General features: G+C 43.5%; 1 protein-coding gene across 4 annotated transcripts in view; it reads right to left on the bottom strand.

The window, feature by feature from the left end:
* The window catches only part of HDAC4 (histone deacetylase 4), a 392,113-nt gene that overhangs the window by 229,281 nt on the left and 140,644 nt on the right, over nt 1-22,188 (bottom strand). For all 4 annotated transcript variants that reach the window (XM_081338797.1, XM_081338799.1, XM_081338798.1 and 1 more), the window contains 2 exons: nt 12,173-12,294; nt 1,520-1,651 (listed from right to left, as the gene is read on the bottom strand). In XM_081338797.1, coding sequence (XP_081194923.1) covers nt 1,520-1,651; nt 12,173-12,294 — 254 coding nt within the window. The remainder of the gene's footprint in view (nt 1-1,519; nt 1,652-12,172; nt 12,295-22,188) is intronic.

Raw genomic sequence — 22,188 nt, 5'->3', positions numbered from 1 at the left:
TCTTATATCACTTTAGATGCTTCCCTGTGGACATGCTTAGTTACTCTATGTCTGTAGGAACTGAGCAGGTTGAGTCCAAGGGTAGAGTTAAATGGATCATCAGTTTGGAGTCGCTACATTGGTACAAGAGAATTATCTAGTGCCAATTTGGCTTGACCATTAGTAGATCAGATTCTTTATATGTAATAAACTTTTAGTGCTTTGAACTCAACTCCTCTTCCGGGTTATTTATGCCTGACAATGTCCTCCCTAAAATTTGTGCCACAATTGGATGCAATATTCTAGCTACAGGTAGTCCTCGACTTAACAACATTTAATGACCATTCGAAGTTATAACAGCATTGAAAAAGTAATTTATGACTATTTTTCACATTTACGACAGTTGTGACGTCCCCATGGTTATGTGATCCAAATTCAGACACTTGGCAACTGACTCATATTTATGACCATTGCAGTGTCCCAGGGTCATGTGATCACCTTTTGCAATCTTCTGACAAGCAAAGTCAATGGGGAAGCCAGATTCAGTTAATAACTGTGTTACTAATTTAATAACTGCACTGATTCACTTAACAATTGTGGCAAGAAAGATAATAAAATGGGTCAAAACTATTTAACCAAAGTCTTGCTTAGCAACAGAAATTTTGGGTTTAGTTGTGGTCGTAAGTTGAGGACTACCTGTATGGCATGACCAATACACAACAGAACAAGGATTTATCGGAATCCTGACATTAGATTTTTGTGATAAAGCCTAAGATTGGATTGGCTTTGTTTGCTGCTCTATCACATTGTTAGCTCCTCTCAAAATACCTAGATTCATTTCACACTTATGCTTTTCAGTATTGTCCCTATACTGATGCTTTTGTGAAGGAATTTCTAGATGACCTTGGAACACAGGGGAAAAAATTAGGACCACTGCAACAGAGATATCTGAGCCTGGGAGAGGGTGGAATGTGAGAAACTGCCTTAGAATAACCCCGCTAAGTGTAAATTGAACTGGATAATTATTTAATCTGGTTTTCAAAATTCTTTACATATTAAAAAAAAGTAATGAAGATATTTTTAGAGATCAAAGATTATCTGCTCTTTTTCAGTCATCTGTGATTTCTCAAAGATCATAGTGATCATCAGTTCTGATACAACTTTTGCAAGCTTCTACCTGGATATAGCTGTTCTCATCCTGAAGATTTAAACTTGTTCCTTGAAGGCAGATGCTCCTTAACTAACTCACTAACTTGTTGAGCCTTTCCCTCCCTGTGTTAATTGTTCTGTTTAGGTCCATTTGGGAATGAAACTGGAAAAAATGGGAAGTGAAATGCTCTGCCCATCACCTGCTACCATCTTATTATCTTCTTCAAGCAGCAGACCTATCCTTTTTTATTGCCTCTTACTGTACTATTTTTTCTGGAATTTCAACATTTTTACGAAAAATTAAGATCATTGCAATTAATCTTCATAATTACTTCCCAATCTATCTGTTTTGAAATTAAAATGTAGTAAAATTAGTGCCACTCCAACTTACCTGTGACATCTAATGGACGTTTTTTAAGAGCTGTAGGTAAAGAACTATCTTTTCGTCTTAATAAAGGACTGCTGCGCCTTTCAGCAACCTTCTGCTTTAGTCTAGATCGCAGTTTGAGATTGGGTTCAGATGCTGAAATTGACAAAGGTGAAATTAAATTTATTTCATGAAAATAGAATTTCCAATAATTTCCATTGCCAGAAAATATATCCATCTAAGAAAATAAACTGTTCTAAGAACAATATAACACAAATAATACTTAATAAATATGATTAATAGTATATTAACTTAACGTATAAGTAAAGGATAGCTGATCCAGAACAAGCACAAAAGCAAATAAAACCTATGTCTCTAGCATAATTTAAATGCAATGATAATTAAAAATAATATTTGTTCATTCATGCTATATTTTTAAATCCATCTCCATAATATTTAGTTTATTCAAAACTTAAATACAAAACATCAAAATATTAAAAAAAGAAAAAGAAAAAACAAGTCTTAGAAAAAAAATGACTAACACATATACACATAACATCCTCCCTAGTTGAATGCTGATTAATATAATACAATGTTAATTTCTCACCCCTTGCAAATCAAGTCAAGAGTTTTAAACTACTAAATCTACTTACAAATCCCTAGCCTGTCATCTATAAACTATAAGGTAAAGGTTCCCCCGCACATGTGTGCTAGTCATTTCTGACTAGGGGCTGGTGCTCATCTCTGTTTCAAAGCCGAAGAGCCAGCGCTTGTCCGAGGACGTCTCCGTGGTCATGTGGTCATGACTAGACGCCAAAGGCACATGGGACGCTGTTACCTTCCCACCGTAGTGGTCCCTATTTTTCTACTTGCATTTTTACGTGCTTTCGAACTGCTAGGTGGGCAGAAGCTGGGACGAGTAACAGGTGCTCACTCTGTTACGCGGCACTCGGGATTTGACCCGCCAAACTGCCGATCTTCTGATCGACAAGCTCAGCATATTAATAACCAAATAGTTAATAAGAAAAATAATAGAAATATTGTATAGAAGCATAAAAGCAGTAAAGATTATTATTAATAATAAAAGACAAGATTGAAATTCCAAAATTCTCTGTTAACAAACTGTTATTATAATCAACTTGTAGAAAATTTATCACTGCTTCAATCCAAAATCATCCCAAAATGAACCCTAATTGGTCCCGGATCAAAGGTCCATGTTTGTTTCTTAATGCCATCTCTTATTAGTTGCTGAATGGTTAAATACATTAAGACCAATCTCCAAAACCAATCTATCTTCCCCACCCAAAAAAGCTAAATGAGATTGTTCCTCAATTAAATATTATAAGTTCATTCCCACTTTCCTTCAAACCTCTTTTAAAAAGAGCCATTTACCCTTTATCCACACAGAGGGTTGCCTACCAATCTATAAAAGCACAAGATTAAGCTTCAGGAAGATGTATGAAAACGCCCTGTTATTTCTGGATCCATGTTTCTTTCCAGCCAATTTACTGCCACAGAATCTCACTCTTGGCTTTGAGTATCTTTTGCAGTCTGTGTTGTTTGTATTGCTTCTGAGTGTACAATTCTTGCCAATGAATTCTTTTTGTGGATCTAAAGTAGTTAGGGTCAGTTTCTTCAGAATATTTTCCACTATTTTTATGAGTTCATCAAACCTTTCTGGAAAAAAATAAGCTGGAGATTGCATGATGCTAAGCAGTCTCTCTCCCCCCCCCCAAGTGTCAGCTTCCTCCTTCTCTTTGTAATACAATATCTTGTTGCTTGATGCAGTAGATAAGCAGAAGTAGAACAGGGAACAAATCAAAGGAACTATTTTGATCCAAAACCATTTTTAAGTCTTCCCTGGAGTGAATATTCAACCAATATTCAACAGATTTCCTGTAGTGAATATTCAAAAAAATATATTCCAAATATAAACATTTTCACCATCCAAAGACATGTGCTATGCTTCCATATGAGAAAGCAGAAGCTGGTGTAAACAATCAAATAAATCAAAGAGAAAACAGAAATAACAGACAGAGTCCAGTTGGGGATTGAAATAAGTCAGCATTCAGCCAACCAATTAACATTTAAAGATAAAGAACAAAACCAAAAGTTAAAAAAGTGAAGTTAAAAGTCCCAGGCATGCTTACAAAAATGTTCTGCCAGTAGGAAGATATGTAAAAAAACAACAGACTATCGACTTTCTAGCTGGTCCCACGAGGAACTGCAATCTTCAAGATTGCCTCTCCCAGGTGAGTCCAGAGCCCTCCAAAAGTTATCTTGGCTCATTCCTAAGCGCCCCCATTCAAATCCAGCAGGCAGGGCTACCAAACAACCAGCCCCGCAGTCAACACAGTAGATTGTGGGTAAGAGAAGAAAAAAGCCCTTACCCTTCAGCAACTCTAAACCTAATCATTTTGGGGAGGAGCTTAAATCCACTATATCAAAAAGACTTTGGTTGGGTTGTAACACATTAAAATTATAATTATTTCATAGGAATGAATCAAACTATAAAAAACAACAAATCAACACTCTCCGAAGATAAAGTAAAACTTAGTGATGAAGGTTCAAATTAAATTATTTCAGTCTGCCAAGGTACTGCCTGATATAATCTGAGGTTGCTATATAGGGCAGGACTTTTCAACCAATGGTACCACCTGTGGTACATTGGCACCATAGCAGGTGCTATGTGACCATCCTAGAAAAGTGGTAGTGGGTGAGAGGAATGAGCTGAACTGGTAGCAGCACCGCACAAGCCTGAGTGAGAGATGGCTGGGCTCAGAGGAAGTGCCAGGATCAGTGCTTCTTCAGGGCTGTCAGGGCTCAGCAGAAGCACCAGGATCAGCACCAGGCTCCAGCTGGAGCTCGGCGCTGATCCCGGTGCTTCTGCTGAGCCCAGAAGAAGCGACGATCAGCTGGAATGTTGTAGGATCCCAGGGTCTTGTGATTTACATTCAGATGCTTGGCAACTGATTCATATTTATGATGGTCAAAGTGTCCCAGTTTCATGTGAAGTGACAAAAACATGCTGCAACCACCCAGCAGAGGGGGGAAAATAAAAATCAAACACTCCCCCTACCCCACCCCCACTGCCAATCCTCAACAGAAATGCTCATAACAATCAAAACCTTGAACAGGAGAAAGAGAGCCGCCACTTTAACTTCAGTCACCAAGCGAACTGTTGTAAGTTGAGGACTACCTATACTTCATCACTTTTTTCCTCTTTTTTTGGTCAGGTTTTTGACACCTTGCTAGGCGACTGGTGGTACTCAGATGTTGCCATATCCTAAAAGTGGTACAATGGGTGAAAAGGTTGAAAAGCCCTGATATAGCGCATAATAGGTAGTTGTTGTGATTCAGTGTCAGCCTGTGGGTTCGGCAGTTGAATCGGACAATTCTGAGGAGGAGGAGGAGGAGGAGGAGGAGGAGGAGGAGGAGGAGGAGGAGGAGGAGGAGGAGGAGATTGGAGAGCCTGCAAAGGACAGTTCCGAAGCATCGCAGAGCTCTCAGCCAGGCCCCTCCTGTCTGGTTCCTCCTCAGACCCAGCTGTGTGACACTGACAGCTTGGACGAAGACGACCCACAGCTGGCCTTGTTCAAGGACGCCCGAAGCAGGAGGCAGACAAGCAGGAGTAAACAGAGGAAGGCAATGGGGCACCTCGGGAGGAGGCAAAGAGAAGCCACACCTTGAAACTGTTTAAAAGGGGAATGTGTGATAGGTGCTGGTTGCTGAAGGCAACCGTTTGAACAGCTTCTGATTTAGTCGTGGTTCGTATTTGTTTTGCTCTGTTTGCTCTGTTTTGGATCTGTTTTGTGAAAATAAATTTGGCAGGATTACTTCCAGCCTATTGACTTTTGAAAAGGGGTTGTCCCTGACATTTCTGCAGGGCCGGTAGTAGGCTGGAACAGAACAGTTTGCCTTCAGCCTCCCACCACTTATTATTATTATTATGGAGCAGCTATGTGCTGAGAATGCCCAGCTCACCCAGCAACTCGCTTTGTTGGCAGCTCAGGTGGCTCAATTGCAAGCTCAGGTCCATGCCGCACCCCCACCATCACCACCACCCAGGAGAAAATGCCAAGTTGCGATGCCGGATAAATTTAATGGCAATCCAGAACTGTTTCCTGCTTTCCTGGGACAATGCCAGCTCTTTATCAGCGTGAGAGTAACTGATTTCCCCACTGACCGGGATAAGGTGGGGTTTGTGTTAAGCATTCTTTCTGGTGATGCAGCTCGTTGGGGCACACCTCTGCTGGCTCAACCTAGTCCATTGTTGGACAACTTTGTAGGGTTTTGTGATCATATGTGTCTGATGTATGTGGACCCTATAAAGACGCACTACTCGATGCTTGAAAGCTCTGAAACAGGGATATATCCGATTTTCGGCTGCTTAGCCAGGATTCCGCCTAGAATGAGGCTGCGCTTGTGGATGCCTTCCAGGATGGATTGTCGGAGGAGATGTTGGATGAGCTGGCCCGTGTGGATATTCCCTCCGACCTCAATGGGCTGATCCATCTCTGCCTGCGGATCGACACTCGGTTGCAGCAGTGAAGGAGTCGCCGTGCCACCCCAAAGACCCCTGCAGCCCCTGTTGTGCGTGAGACCCCAGTTCAAAGGGAGGAGCTAATGGAGCTGGGTGCTGCCAGGTTTTGTCTATCGGTGACTGAAATGAACAGACGACGATCGGGGGTGTGTGTGGTTTTACTGTGGGGACCCTGGGCATTTGGCTGCTTTTTGCCCAAAGAAGCGACAACAGGCATCAGTGAACGAGTCTGCCCCGAGAAAATCTCCTACTTTTCTGTCGGGAAACGCGCCGAGCCCGATCTAGACGGTGTGTTAGGTCGGGCGTCCCACAACACTGAGCGACGTCTTTCCGATGCTGCCTGTGGACCTCCACGGCATCTGATATTGGAGGCACGTCTGATCCTTCCTGGCAAGCCAAAGGGGATTCCAGTCCATGACTTAATTGACTCTGGAGCCACCACAAATTTTATGGACTCAGCATTTGTGGCCAAATGGGCTGTTCCCCAGTGCCCAATTAAGGCCGCCACGCAACCATTATGTATGGCCATCAGTTCCCATGTGGAGGCCATCCAGTTCTATATCACCTCAGATCTGCATTTCCCCGTGGTCTTGGGACTGGTGTGGCTCCGGGCGCATGACCCACAGATCTATTGGTCACAGAACATGGTCACCTTCCCAAACTTGCAATGCGTGGACCACACCTGCCATATCTGTTCCAGTCAGGTGGAGGGTTCCCCAGGGGTTTTCTTGCCTCACGAACTGTCTGACTTTGCTGATGTGTTCAGTGAGACAGAGGTGGATCAGTTACCCCCGCACAGGCCCTATGACTGCCCCATTGATTTAGTCCCTGATGCGCCTCTCCCAGTGGGGCGTTTGTACTCCATGTCGGACCCCGAGTTGGCTGCATTGCGGGACTTTCTGGAGAAGAATTTGGCTCGAGGTTTCATCCAGCCCTCGTCCTCGCCAAGTGTCTGCACCCGTGCTCTTCATTAAGAAGTCCAGCGAACTGCGGCTTTGCTGCGATTATAGGAAACTCAATGCCATCACGGTGCGCAATCGTTACCCGCTGCCCCTCATCCCCGAACTCTTGGACCGACTCCGGGAGGCTAAGATCTCCACGAAACTGGACCTGCGTGGAGCTTACAACCTTGTCAGGGTTTGGCCGGGTGATGAGTGAAAGATGGCATTTGGTACTTGTTTGGCCTCACCAACACCCCAGCCGTGTTTCAGCATTTCATGAACGATATTTTCTGGGATTTGTTAGATCAGTTTGTTGTGATCTACTTGTATGACATCCTGATCTACTCCCCATCGCGAGAGGTGCACCATCAGCATCTCCGTCAGGTCCTGCAGTGACTCCGAGAACATCGGCTGTTTGCCAAATTGGAGAAATACCAGTTCTACCGGGTGACCATCGATTTCCTGGGTCACCGTCACTGCATTTCTCCTGAGGGCATTGCCATGGAGCCGAGTAAGGTTGAGTCTTTGCAGAGTTGGCAACCCCCATGTCATGTGAAGGATGTTCAGTGACTTCTTGGGTTCACCAACTATTATCGAGCTTTCATCCCTGACAGCCCCCCTCACCCGGCTCCTGCAGAAGAAGACTTGGTTTCAGTGGAACGCTCCAGAACAATGGGCTTTCCAGACATTGAAGGAAGCCTTCATGAAGGAGCCCATCTTGAAGCATCCTGACCCGCAACGGCTGTTTGTTGTGGAGACGGACGCCTCTGACATTGCCATTGGGGCAGTGTTACTCCAGGCAACAACGCCCAGCGGTACCCTCTTCCCTTGTGCGTACCATTCACAAAAACTGAACCCTACAGAACGCAATTATACAATCTGGGAGAAGGAGCTGCTGGCCATCAAAGTGGCGTTCGAGGCCTGGAGGCATCATCTGGAGGGAGCGCGGCATCAAATCGAGGTCTGGACGGACCGTAAGAATTTGGAAAGGCTGCAGACCGCTCGGAATTTGAACCAACGCCAGATCCGGTGGTCTCTTTTCTTTGCGAGGTTCAACTTCCGAGTTAGGTACATACCCAGCGGGCACAATCAAAGAGCGGATGCTCTGTTCAGGAAGCCCGAATATTCCCGAATGGAAGACAAGCTTCTGCCCAGGACAGTGATCCCCATTGAGTCTTTTGCTGCAGTGCGGGAGCTGGTTGATAAACGGGCTCAGATCCGGGAGGCACAGCAACAGGAGGTGTGGGTGGCTCAGCGGAAGGAGGAGGTGGGGCCAGATTCTCCTTGGACGGTCACGGATGGACTCTTGTATTATCGTGACCGGCTCTACGTTCCGGGAGGGCCACTCAGGGGACTCATCCTCAGCCAGTGTCACGATAACCCAGCGGCGGGGCATTTTGGCCTGTTCAAGACCCTGAACCTGGTCTCCCATACCTTCTGGTGCCCCCGAGTCCGACATGACGTCCAGACCTATGTCACTTCCTGTATCCCATGTAGGCAGGCCAAGTCAGCGACAGGGGCCCTGCCTGGATTACTGCAGCCCTTGCCGACACCCAAAACACCCTGGGGGGCTGTGTCCATGGACTTTTTGACGGATTTACCCCCGTACTCTGGTTTTACGACAGTATATGTGGTGGACATGCTGACCAAGATAGCGCATTGCATCCCCTGTCGTGGTTTACCGTCAGCCCGCGCCACTAGTCGTATGTTCATTCAGCAGGTGTTTCGGCTGCACGCCCTCCCTGATAGAGTCGTCTCTGACAGAGGGGCCCAGTTTACAGCCCGTTTCTGGCAGGAGTTGATGATGCATGCATTGGATATCAAGATTTGCCTCTCATCCACGCATCATCCTCAAACTGACGGGGAAACCGAGAAGGTCATCGGTATTCTGGAACAATATCTGCGCTGCTACGTCAATCTGCAGCAAAACAATTGGGTGGACTATCTGGCCATAGCTGAGTTTGCATTCAACAATTCGCAGCACACCTCCACACAGATGACACCATTCTTGGCCAATGTGGGATATGACGCCCAGTTTTTCCCCCTTTCTCCAGTGGACTCACCGGAGCCGGCAGCGTACAACTACATGGCAGAGTTACAGGTGATCCATCGATTGGTGCGATGTCAGTTAGAGAAGGCCAAGGCCGATTACAAAAGGTTTGCTCATTGGTCAAGGCGGGATACGCCTCCACAATCGGTGGGAGATTGGGTCTGGTTATCCACCAGGAACCTACCGCCAAAATGGCCAGTGAGAAAGTTAGATCACCGATATTTAGGACCATTCCCAATCAAGGCTGTCATCAATCTGGTCACCTATCGCTTAACTCTGCCATATTCCCTGCACGTGCATCCAGTCTTTCATTGGTCTCTGTTGGTCCCCGAGCAACCGGCCTGTCCGCTCCTCCGAGTGGAACCTCCCCCATGAGGACATTGTGATGGAGACAGCACCCCCACGTACGAGGTCACCAGCATCAGGGACTCCCATTGGCTGAAAGGTCAGTTCCAGTACCTGATTAAATGGAAAGGCTACGGACCAGAGGAGTTCACCTGGGAGGATGCAACCACTGTTCATGCTCCTGCTTTGGTGTTTGCTTTTCATGAACAATTCCCATCCCGACCGCAACCAGATCAGCAGACCCGGGGGAAGGGCCCTGCAGTACGGGATAGTGTTGTGATTCAGTGTCAGCCTGTGGGTTCAGCAGTTGAATCGGACAACTCTAAGGAGGAGGAGGAGGAGGAGATTGGAGAGCCTGTAGAGGACAGTTCTGAGGCATCGCAGAGCTCTCAGCCAGGCCCCTCCTGTCTGGTTCCAGCTGTGTGAGCCTGACAGCTTGGACGAAGACGACCCACAGCTGGCCTTGTTCAAGGACGCCCGAAGCAGGAGGCAGACAAGCAGGAGTAAACAAAGGAAGGCAATGGGGCACCTCGGGAGGAGGCAGAGAAGCCATACCTTGAAACTGTTTAAAAGGGGAATGTGTGATAGGTGCTGGTTGCTGAAGGCAACCGTTTGAACAGTTTCTGATTTAGTCGTGGTTCGTATTTGTTTTGCTCTGTTTGCTCTGTTTTGGATCTGTTTTGTGTAAATAAATTTGGCGGGCTTACTTCCAGCCTATTGACTTTTGAAAAGGGGTTGTCCCTGACATTTCTGCAGGGCCAGTAGTAGGCTGGAACAGAACAGTAGTCCTTGACTTATGACAACTGAGCCCAAAATTTCTGTTAAGTGAGACATTTGTTAAGTGATTTTACCCCATTTTATGACCTTTCTTGCCACAGTTGTTAGGTGAATCACTGCAGTTATTTAGTAACATGGTTGTTAAGTGAATCTGGTTTCTGCATTGACTTTGCTTGTTACAACATCACAAAAGGTGATCACATGACCTCAAGACACTGCAACCATCATACATATGAGCCAGCTGACAAGCGTCTGAATTTTGATCACATGACTATGGTGATGCTGCAACAATTTTAAGTGTGAAAAATGGTCATAACGTACTTTTTTCAGTGCTGTCATAACTTCAAACGGTTACAAAATGAACTGTTTTAAGTCAAGGACTACCTGTACCAGCAGTTTGAAATGGGCTGAGAAATCATATTGGTAGTCAGTGAACTAACAATAATCTTGTCATCCCACTATATTCCAGTTGAACTACAAATACTGCCCCAGGTAGATTAAAGTAATTAATTAAGTAGTTACAGTAATAAAGGTCGGTGAAGATCAAGTAATGAGTTACTAGTTGCAGAATATCTTCATGGTAACCAAAGATGATCAAATGGTTCCGTTATGCCCCCTATATAGTTTATGTAATAGCCACAAGTCCAGGTGGAGCCTTAAGTCCCTTCAGGGAGGAGTATGACCACATCAAAAATATCTACAGGACCAGTGACCCTGGATGATTGCCAAAATGCCTAAACTCAGTCTTGGAGGGATTTACATCTGAATTAATTTTGCCTGACAACCTCCAAACATTGATTCAAACTTGACACATCACTGACTTAGCATGGGATGACAATCTATAGCTGATCTATATACTGTTTTTAAAGCATTCCATGCTTTGGAACTACCTGTTTCAGAACAGAATGAATGCCATTCATATGGACAACTGACCAATAAAATAAACTTTATTTGGGGGTTTAGTTAGTAATTAGCTCATATGCAGCTAATTACTGCAACCAGGCACTAATAAAATATTTCTGCATACAAGAGGTCACCAACCTTTTCATGCTGGTGGCCTGGAGGGAAAGGGAGCAGCTGGGAAATTTGCATGTGCATGTACACGCATGCAACAACTGGGCCACAGCTGCTAGCCCCCGCGTGCAGGCACAAACAGGCCATGCAACCTGCATGTGTGTTGTGGCCCTGTTTGTGCAGGTGTGCACACTCTAGCTGCCACTGCTAGCCCCGCATATATGGGCAAATGGATCCACAGGCACTAGCGCAAGTGGGGGTAACTGCATACTGGCCAGCCTGTCCCGCAGCCCGGTGACCAGTAGGCCACAGCACAGTAGTGGCCCAGTAGCCCATAGGTTGGGGACCCCTGGATTAGACCATTAGTATTTTTTACATAAAATGACTCCAAATAAACTGACCTAGACATATTATGTACAGCATTTAATACCAAAAGGTTGAAGTGAAATATCTTAACACCACCTCTTGGAAAAAGCAATCTAAATGTGACTGGAATTTTTAGAAAGATGTATTACTATAAGTAAGTTGCCAAAAGGGAAGCTAGGCTGAGTCTTAAAAGAGGACCAGTAAAATCAAGAGTGTCTCCTTCTTAGAAAAGTTAATCCCACTGTTCTAGTGAAAAAAACAGGCTTGAACTGCAACTGAACTGCATCTACAAAATGATTTCCTATGGCACTGATCAGCTCCCTATCCCAATCACAAGGAAAGTAAATGGGGAAGCTGGAAGGATTTCAATGGAGGGGAGGGGAGGGGAGGGGAGGGGAGGGACAAAGAGGAGGGGGGGAGGAAGATTTCCAATTCTTACTGCCTGCTTCTCAGGAGTAAACTCAGAGGGAAGTCAACAGGAAATCAGAAGACCCTTCCACTGATTTCTTTGCCCACCCATGGTCATTCTGTTTCTCTGTTTAGATACTAAAATGTATCTAAAATGATAACCCAACAGATCACAGGTGGTTTAACTATTTAAAATAAAAGGTTTATATGTGAACTATAAAAATAAGATTTACCTGTTTTTCTGAGTGGAAAATCATCTTTGGAATCATACATTCCTAATACAGGGTGATTGTAAGCACCTGACATTCCACTCAGTGGTGGAGAGCTCTGATCAAGAGAACTATGTTGTGTTTTCCTAAAAAAATAAAGTGTTATTACACAGGTTAAGAATAATATCTCCACTGTTTACACTGATGCTTCCAAATCACATTTCTCTTGTTTTCTATTCTGCTACAAGACCCAACACATTAATACAATTAATATGTCTCCAATCTGTACAGATTGTTAGGAACATATTTTACAACTGACAATGAACATTGTTTAATGTAATTAACTGAAACTTTCAGCATTTTATAGCTAACATTTTATAGCATTTTAGAACTAACACTTATTCAGTTATTATTTTACTTTAACATGTTTCTAACTTGTAGACTAATGTATTTCTCTCTCCTTCAAACTGTATAATTACATGTGTAAATACTAGTATTTATAGGACTTTTTAGATTTCCTATAGTTTTCAAGGCAGCATTCAGGGTTTTGGCTTTGATACTGGATATTAGCTTTGATCTTTAAAGCCTGAAGCAGCTTATGTCTGTATTTCTGTTTCTGTATCTATTTGCTTTTTTGACACCTCAAGGGGAATGCAACCAAGTGATACAATAAAAGCATTAAAATATATAAATTACAATGTAAATGTCAAAACACAGTAATATCTTGAATTTTTTTCAACTTCCAGTGAAAATCATGGTAACATGACATCCTGCTGGCATTGGGATTGCTTTACAAAGAGAATCACAGCTGGGTGTTGGATCTAGACTCGCGAAATCTCTCTGGAGGAAGGAGAGACTTTGGACATAATACATGTGAGAAGTCAAGGATTTGGTTTATTTGATCAAGGTTAAAATAGAAAATTTGCTATATATGGTTTCCCTTACTGGACATTTCCTGACAAAGAACAAATGCTAGAGAATTTTGGTTTTGGTTTTTAGTCAAGAGATGAGTTATGGAATAAAGAGAGTTTGTTATATTTAGAGATGGTAATAAGCTGTTAAAATTGTTTCTACCTACTGGGATGAAAGGGGAAGTTATCCTTTTTTCTATTTTTTTTACACTTACCTTTTTTGTAATTTTATTTTTGCATTTTTGTAGTCTGTATTACAAATACTTTTGTTTTTCCTATTTGTAATTCTTCATAAAATTATTTGAGAAAAACACATAGACACCTCTCATAAGACAATTCCACCTTATGCTCATCAATCCAAAATGACATGCAATGTTGAAACAGTGGCACCATTCATTTCAGGTATCCACCCTTCATTTCAGTCTAAATGTTCTTTAAATTATATTAATAATTTCCTAAATATCAACATGAGAAACCCTAAAGAAATTGCCCATCTTCATATACTATCCTACCACAACTCATGTAGCAGATAGTCTCTGTCTTGGATGGGCAGATTCTTTAAGTTACCAGATCCATAAACCATGAAAGAATTTAAAGGTAGTAAACATAATAATCAGCACCTTAAATTGTACTAGAAAGCAGTGCTTGGGATACTGTAGTTATATGACTATATGTGGTAGTTTTTACAAGCAGCGTATAAGCAGCTGCATTTTACATCAGCTGTTGTTTGTGGGTGGTCTTCAAGGGCAGCCCAAACATAAAACGACAAGAGCACAAATGACTGTGACTCATGCTTCCAACATTTTGTTATTTCTTTCAATATAGCAATAGCACTTCCGGCGGAAGATGGCCGCTTGCTTGTAGCTTTTTTTTTTTTGGTCTGCTACGGATTCTCCAGTTTTATACTTTTATACTCAGAAGAAACTTCCCTCGGAAAGGGGGAGAGCTGGAAATCAATACGCTTGCTCTCCCAGATAGCTGGGCACTTTCAGAGTGCTTCTTGAAGAAGTAGTAATTGGGTGAGTCTCTGGCTGGGGTCGGGGCAACCAGGAAGCAAGTTCACTGTGGAAGAACCAGCCATTTAAAACAGACAACAACATGTGTCACCACTTCTTAGACACTAGCTTTTTGCATTTTTATCTTTCATGTTAAAAGAGGCTTCCTCTGGCTGCAGCCTGCTTTTTCTTTTTTGTTGAAACAACGTAATTTCTGAAGGTACATGACTGTAAGATGGCGAGGAGGTGAGGAGTTGGTGTATTCGGGCCAAAATAAAGAACCTGGAAATTACTGTGGAAACTAGTTTTGACACTTTTGGATTTAAATTTTCTAGAGGATTTTATATCTTTAATTGACTCTGCTGATTTTTTTAAAAAAAACAAGGATTGCCTAAGTAGTGTTTTGATCTTGCTGTGAGGAGGGGGAGAAACAGTTCCGCTTTTACTTGCTTTTGATTTGACTATTTGGGTGGGCTGTTAAACAAAGAGAAAGAGACTAAGTTCTTTTTGCAGCTTATAATACAATGGTGTTGTTTGGCCACGAGAAGGAGTCAAAAGACTGCCAATCCTTTTTGATTCTCCAGTAGTATCATTTAACTCATTGGATTTTATGTTATAAACCTACAAATCTAAACTCTTAACTTTAAAAAAGGGAGCAGCTGGGAAATTTGTGTACGCATGCACATGCATGCATATGGAAACGGCCACACGCACCCACATGATGCTAGCGGCCTCATTTGCGTAGACATGCAGATGCTAGCAGCCACTGCTACCCCCGCACGCATGTGCAAATGGGCTGCACAACCCACATAGTGGTAGCGGCCCATTTGTGCATGTGTACTGGTGCTATCCGCTGCTGCTAGTACACACACATGCGTAAATAGGCTTTGAAACCCATGTGCGCTAGCGGTCCCCATTTGCACATGTGCGCAGGGGCTATCCACCATGCTAGCCCCTGCGTGTATGCGGAAATGGGCTATGCAACCCACTCATGTGCTAGAGGCCCCATTTGTGTAGGTGCGCAGGTGCTAATGGGTCTATGCTAGCGCATACATGCACAAATGGGTCTGCAGGCGTTAGCCAGTCTGGTGACCAGTAGGCTACAGCCTGATAAAGGGCTGCGGCCCATAGGTTTGTGACCCCTGTCTTAGTTCACTTTGTAAGAACAATGAGAGATTGTGTTCTGGATTGCCACCTCAAGAATGAAAAACCTGGATATAATTGTTCTGAAGGAAATTCCTGTTAAAAAAGGAAAGCCTATTCTTTCCTTACTGATATTCTGAAGAAGAGAAAAATTCCCTTCCACTGGAATAAACCTGAAGGAGTGATACTCACTTATCAAGAGCAAAGATTCAGACTGAATTTCATAGAAAAAAGCCAAGGATTTCTTGATCAGACCCTTGATTTGGACCCAGCTGAAGAAATGGACACTGACAAGAAATCAGAGTCAACCTCAAAAAGTTGACACCGAAGAAGATGCGGTTAAGAGGTCCATAAAGAAACGTCAGGTTTTTTTAAAGATAGAAATTAAGTCTATTACATGGAATATTACTGGGGCAAATATTACCTGAAGAAACTTAATGTTGATATAACTTGCCTTCAAATAAATAAACGATTAGAGAAGGAATCTCAGAACCCAGTTATTTTGGGAGGGAAGTGATTTCTTTATTCTATGTTCCTGTGGATTATGCCATACTCCTGGGGCGAGGGGGGAAAGCTATAGGCACTACAATATATCCTCTCTGCTTTTCTCCACTTTCCTCTATCTGCTTGCTCTTTGATCTATTTCCCTTGCTGTCAGCCTGGGGTGAGAATGGAATGTACCTCTGGCCATCTGCTTGAAGTCAGCAACCCAGCAGCAGCTGCTACCCTGGGGGAGGAGCGACAGACAACAAGCTGGGGAAGGAAGAGCTTTGGCAGGATTCCCAGCCGGAGGCAAAACCCAAGCAGCTAGGAGAGCTGATCTGGATGTCAGATTGGGCCCAGCCCAGAGAAGACTCCAGAAGCCTCGAGACTGCCATACCATCCTCAAAAGCTTCAAAAGCAGACTGGGGGAGAGCCACCACGTCAGCCACTGAGGACTCGGGTGAGTGGGAATGCCTGTCTGCAGCTCATAGCCAGACAGTGGGAAGAGCAGAGAGGCTAGAGCAGAGAAGCAGAAATGAACTCCTGCTGAGAGAAGACTCCAGTCCCTCCTTTGTAGATCAGACAGCCTTCCAGTCCCTGAAATCCCCTGCCTCCAGCCCCACAGAGAGAGAGAATCCCAGTCTGAGGCCCCTGCAGCATTGGGGAGTTTGGCAGACCCTGCAGGTGGATAGATAGTAACCTTGCCACAGTTAATAGAGGCCTTGCAACAGCTTGGGGTAGTGAAGAACCAGGAGATCAGCAGCTGGTGGAAGGATGACCACAGCAAGGAGGCTGGTTGCAGCCTCTGAACATGCAGCCCCTGGGCATGCAGAGGCAGCCAGGATGCCACCAGCAGCAATTGGGGGGGGGAGAAGGGGAGTGCAACAGTCACAGTGGGGGCACCAGCAGCCAGTGATTGCTCCACCTTTCAGAGCAACCTTCGATGGGGACCCAGAGAAGCTGATTTTTTTCCTCAACCAAGTGCACTCTCCTTTGAACCGTTGGGCCTATCTCTACCCGGACCCAGGCGCTATTTCCACCATTGGATGTGAAGTTCCGGGGTGAGTCGCAATGCCTAGGATTCTTCCTAACCCAAGTCCTCAGCTACATGGAAGAATATGGTCAAGACATCCCAACTGACAAGGCCCAGATCCGCATCATGCAGGCTCCAGAATTTCAACCAGTTCATGTTCCTCCTTAGACAACAGTTTGAGGATCTGTTGGCGGATTGGAAGGCCTGCGAAAAAATCAAGACCGTGAAGCATGACAGACGGCCAGTGGCTGAGTACACCCAGGAGTTTCAGGCCATTGCCAGCAAGTTGAATTGGCCCGAAGACATCCTGCTCAGCCATTTCAAGGACGGCCTGAATTACGACCTCTACGATGCCTGTCTTCCCCGGGGAGATCAACACCGGCTACATAATTAGTACATCCTGGTAGAGGAAGCCAAGATCGACCTGCTCAAGAGACATCACAGAGGGAAGCCATGGAGCTGATCACCATCCGAGCCATCACGCGAGCCATCGAAGTCACAACCTACTACCAAGAAGACCACCAGTTGCTTCAAATGTGGGAAAGAGGGACATCGCGCCACAGAATGCCAATCGAAGAATCCCCAAGATTCCAACTCATCAGATGACAACTCTGAGGACAAGCCCCTGGTGGATGTCTTATATTTTTAAGGAGGGCAGGATGTCAGAACCCATACTGTATATTTCTTGCTTGCCTATATTTCCTATGCTTCCCTGACCCGGATTCCATTCTCTTCTCTCCCTGGATTCTGCCATACTCCTGGAGGGGAGGGAGAGTGCTTGTGGGTTTATTGCCTTGACTTCCACTATTGCTACAATGTAACACTTACTTTCCAGTGTTATTTCTCTCTGAACTTTCTTCTCCCTAAACTGTCAGCTGGAAGAGGGGGGAGGAAGAAAGGAATGTAACCTCAGGCAACTGGCTTATCTCTGCACTCTCAGGAGAAGGTGCGAAGCGCTGCCTAAACATTGCAGTTACAACCAGAGCTGGCCTAATGTTATCTCCCCTTTTCCACGATGGACTTAACACCTGGGGATTGGCCAAACTGAACCGACTGGACAAACTTTGGGGTGAGGTTTGCTTGGGGACACTTTAACCTATCGATTCACACGGGAAAACCTCAGATCCTGTTTCTTATGCCTACTATCAGCTTCTCCTAATAAAAGTTCCTTTTGGAAGAATCTGCTTCCATGAGTTCTGCTTTCTTGGGATGAGGTTTTGAAGTGGACCCTGACAGTCAATGTGATTTGTGTCCAGCTTAGAGGGAGAGGCATCCGAATGGCTGAACAATTTATATAATAAACAAGCCCCCGAATTGGAAGACCCCCCCACCTCTTCCTCCTAAGACTGAGAGGAAGATTTGAGGACCCGTCCATTGTCCTCAAAGCAGAACAAATCCATAAGATAAAACAAGCTGGCAGACCTGCTCTGGAGTATGTAAGAGAGTTTCACAAGATAGTTGGTCACATAGAGAGGTGGCCTGAACAATCTCTAGTCCACCACTTCAAAGAAGGGTTAGACAATTACCTCTCTCAGGCCTGCATCTATTGAGCAGTCCTGATCAGCTGTAAGAATGGTACCAGACGGCGGTAAGACTAGACGTTCAGCTCGCCAGCTATAAGAAACCTCACCCACATGAAGCCAAGCTGAGGCCAGAGCAACCCAAATAGCAACCACCACCCCTGTTACTGCTGAAAGACCCAAACCACCTGCAGGCCCACCAATCAAGTGCTTCCAACGTGAATAGCAGGGACATCAAGCAGTGAATTAACCAGTCCTCTATGCCCAACAACAGAATAGATCAGGACCAGGACAAGCAATAAGAAAGAAACCTGCCCAGCAACCGACGAGAGGGAAATCCAACCGGATCACACAGGAACCTGTTGCTCAAGTCACATACCCCACACAGGAGGCCGCCAGGACTCAGGTTGCTTCCATCCCCACTCTACCCTCTTTCAACAGTGACGACGAAGGACAGAATGATCAGATGGTGAGCCGATATGTGCCACCTTTTTCATTACCTGCCAAACTCATAATACCTACGTCGGGGGCACAGGTCGATTTAAAGGTGCTAGTTGATTCTGGATGCTCCCAATGCACCATTAGTTTGCCATTTGCCATGAAATTGGGCATACAAGCAAAACTGCTCTCCAAGCCTATGAGGTTTGAGCAAGCCGATGACTCCCTGATGGGAGGGACTTTAGTCACACAATTAACGGAGCCCCTAAGCATAGAAATAGGTGAGCACTGGGAGTTTATTCGCTTCCTGGTGGCTCCAAAAACGACTGAGTTTGTGATCCTAGGATTAGCCTGGTTTGACAAAAGGAATCCATTTATCTGTTGGGAGAAAGGAATGAGAACTGTGAGGACTTCCTGCACGCAACGAAGCAGTTGAGACACTCAGGACTCCAAGCTCTCCAGCTGAGTTTCTTCCTATTAGGGGACCCTAAATGGGCCAGAAGCTCCCCAAGAGAGGTGGCAATAAAGGAAGGAAGTCCCAGGGAACTAGGAGAGACGGCGGTTGACCCAATCGGTCCAGGAGAAGTCTTCCAGAAACCAACAGGAGAAAGGCTGGCTTAACTTCAGAGTCCAGCCCCAGCTGCAAGCAACGGAAGTCAAAAGCACTAATTTAAGCTGATCGTAAACAGTCTGTTTGAATCTGGGTAAGAATATTGATTTTCTCTACCCCACCTACTTTCCTGAAGGGGAGAAAATCCCAAGAAGCAAAAAAACCTCTGAAAGTAAAGAAAAGGGGGCTTGCCCCCACACTTTTGGTATTGGAAGCGGCGAATTTTAACCTTTTACAGAAGAATAAAATCTGAAAAATGAACCAGTGATGACACCTACTGATGGATGAGGATTATGAAAGTCAAGGTAAAAATCTAAGTGGAAAAAAAATTACAAGAAATACTAGATTTTTCAACACTACAAAATAAATTTGAGGACAAGAAAAAAGACTTGATAAAACATTCTACAGAAATATCAAAAAACAACAAAAACACCAGAACCAGAGACAAAAAATGACAAGAGAAGCAGAGAGAAAAAAGGAAAAAGATTCCTAATAAAAAGCAGTATGCAAATGCCCCTAACAAATATAATGACTGACTTTTTATATCTACATTTATGAACATATGGAAAAACCTTTTGATTCAACAAAATAAGACTGATTAAGAAAGATATTGAGCAAAGGAAAAAGATTAAGATGAAAACCAAGAAAATAGATGATGGGATCTATCAGAGAGAATAATTTAAAAAAACACATCTGTTTGAATATGGTAAACGAAATAGAAAAAATTTGGAATATATTATTTTAAGAGGGATGAATTCTGTAAACAATATAATATGCTTTTTTCTCTTTTGTGTTCTTTTTCCTTGCTATGAGTAACATAAAAAAGTTGTAATGATTTAAATAAAGGAAATGTTTTAGATACTTAAATGTGAGTGAATCTAAGAAAATTAAAAAAATGTTTTGAGTAAGAGTTAAAGGACTAGATGACTAGGTGTATTGAATGGAATGTTTAAAGATTAAAGATTAAATATATTCTTAATTATGGTTAAAAGAATAAGAAATTAAAAAAGAAATATATATTAGCCTAGGAGGGATAAATATTTTAAATAGTATGTTATTTCTTATGTTTCTTTACTGTTGTTTTCCTTTCCCTTTTCTCTTTTTCTTTTTTCCCCTCTTTTCATTGTTTTATCTATTTCTTAAAAAAATGTAAAGTGCCTTATACAGAAAAACAGAGTTAAATTTGTAAATGTAAATGTAAACTTTTGAGAAAATCTTCACCAGCAACAATATCTAGAATTTGGTGGGAGAAATAAACTAAAATAAGAATTGTAACAGGATTTATGATGAGGCAATCAGAATGATTGAATAGAAAAGATACCGTAGATTCCGGCGTATAAGACTACTTTTTAACCCATGAAAATCTTCTCAAAAGTCAGGGGTCGTCTTATACGCCGGGTGCTGAAACTTTAGGGACAGGGCTGGCTGGAAAACCTGGAGTGGATCTTCCATTTAGTCTGCACAGGGAAAGCGGGACCAATTGGAGTAGAAGCTGCAGTCTGTGATTTTTTACAGGCTGGGGTCTGGGCTTTTTTCCTTCTAAAGTTGAAGAGCAGCTGTAGGCAGGTGGGGAATGCAAGAGCAACTTGAAAGGCAGGTGGGGAATGCATAGCCAGAGCAGCAGCTTAGCTGTAAGGACACATTTGACTCAGGAACTGGGCGGGCTGGCTGTAAAACCTGGAGCAGATCTCCCATTTGGTCTTTTTTTTTTAATCCCATTTATATCCCACCCTTCTCCGAAGACTCAGGGCGGCTTACAATTTAAAGCACAAATCAATGTGCTTAGCAATAGCCTTCATTCTATGTACATGCCTGCCTATTAGAGCTTTCACCCCCCCCCCACAAGCAGCATTATTACAAAGTCAGCTTATTGCTCCCAACAATCTGAGTCCTCATTTTACCTACCTCGGAATGATGGAAGGCTGACTCAACCTTGAGCCTGGTGGGATGAGAACCTGCACTAATTGCAGGCAGCTGGGGTTACTTAAGGCTCTGCGCAGGGAAAGCTTTAGAGTGAATTAGGAAAAGTGAAAAAGTGAATTAGGAAAATAGGAAAAGGGTTGCTGGAATTGGGTACGTGTAGTTTAACGAAGAGAAGGGTGAGGGGGGACACGATAGCAGTGATCCAATATCTCAGGGGCTGCCACAAAGAAGAGGGAGCCAAACTATTCTCCAAAGCACCTGAAAGCAGGACAAGAAGCAATGGATGGAAACTAGTCAAGGAGAGAAGCAACCTAGAACTAAGGAGAAACTTCCTGACAGTTAGAACAATTAACCAGTGGAACAACCTGCCTCCAGAAGTGGTGAATGCTCCAACACTGGAAGTTTTTAGGAAGAGACTGGACAGCCATTTGTCTGAAATGGTATAGGGTTTCCTGCCTTAGCAGGGGGTTGGACTAGATGACCTCCAAGGTCCCTTCCAAATTATTATTATTATTATTATTATTATTATTATTATTATTATTATTATTATTATTATTATTATTATTATTAAAGTTTAATCCACTTGCACTGTTTTATGTTTACATGTTTGATGACAAACAGCCTTATGTTTATAAGTGACAGTTTTCCTACTAAGTACCTGCATGTCATAAGCATTTGAATTAAAATTACCATATTAAAATCAAATCTGATGTTTTTTAATTTTTATTTGGTGTGCGTTGGAAGAGGGGTAGTCTTATACGGCGAGTATAGCCCAAACCCTATAATTTAACAGGAAATGTAGGGGGTCGTCTTATACGCCCAGTCGTCTTATACGCCGGAAAATACGGTATATTATACTAAGATGATTATTATTTTTAGGAAATTGGAAAAAATTACATATTCAATTGTTATTTATCAAAATAATAAGAATACTATTAACCCAATGCTTGCAAAAGTGGTTATTTTGGGGAAAGAGGAAATGAA

Source organism: Vipera berus (assembly GCF_964194415.1).
Source record: "Vipera berus genome assembly, chromosome: 1".
In the NCBI taxonomy this organism is placed as follows: Eukaryota; Metazoa; Chordata; class Lepidosauria; order Squamata; family Viperidae; genus Vipera; species Vipera berus.
The sequence above is the reverse complement of the archived record's forward strand: the minus strand, read 5'-3'. Positions and strand labels throughout refer to the sequence as shown.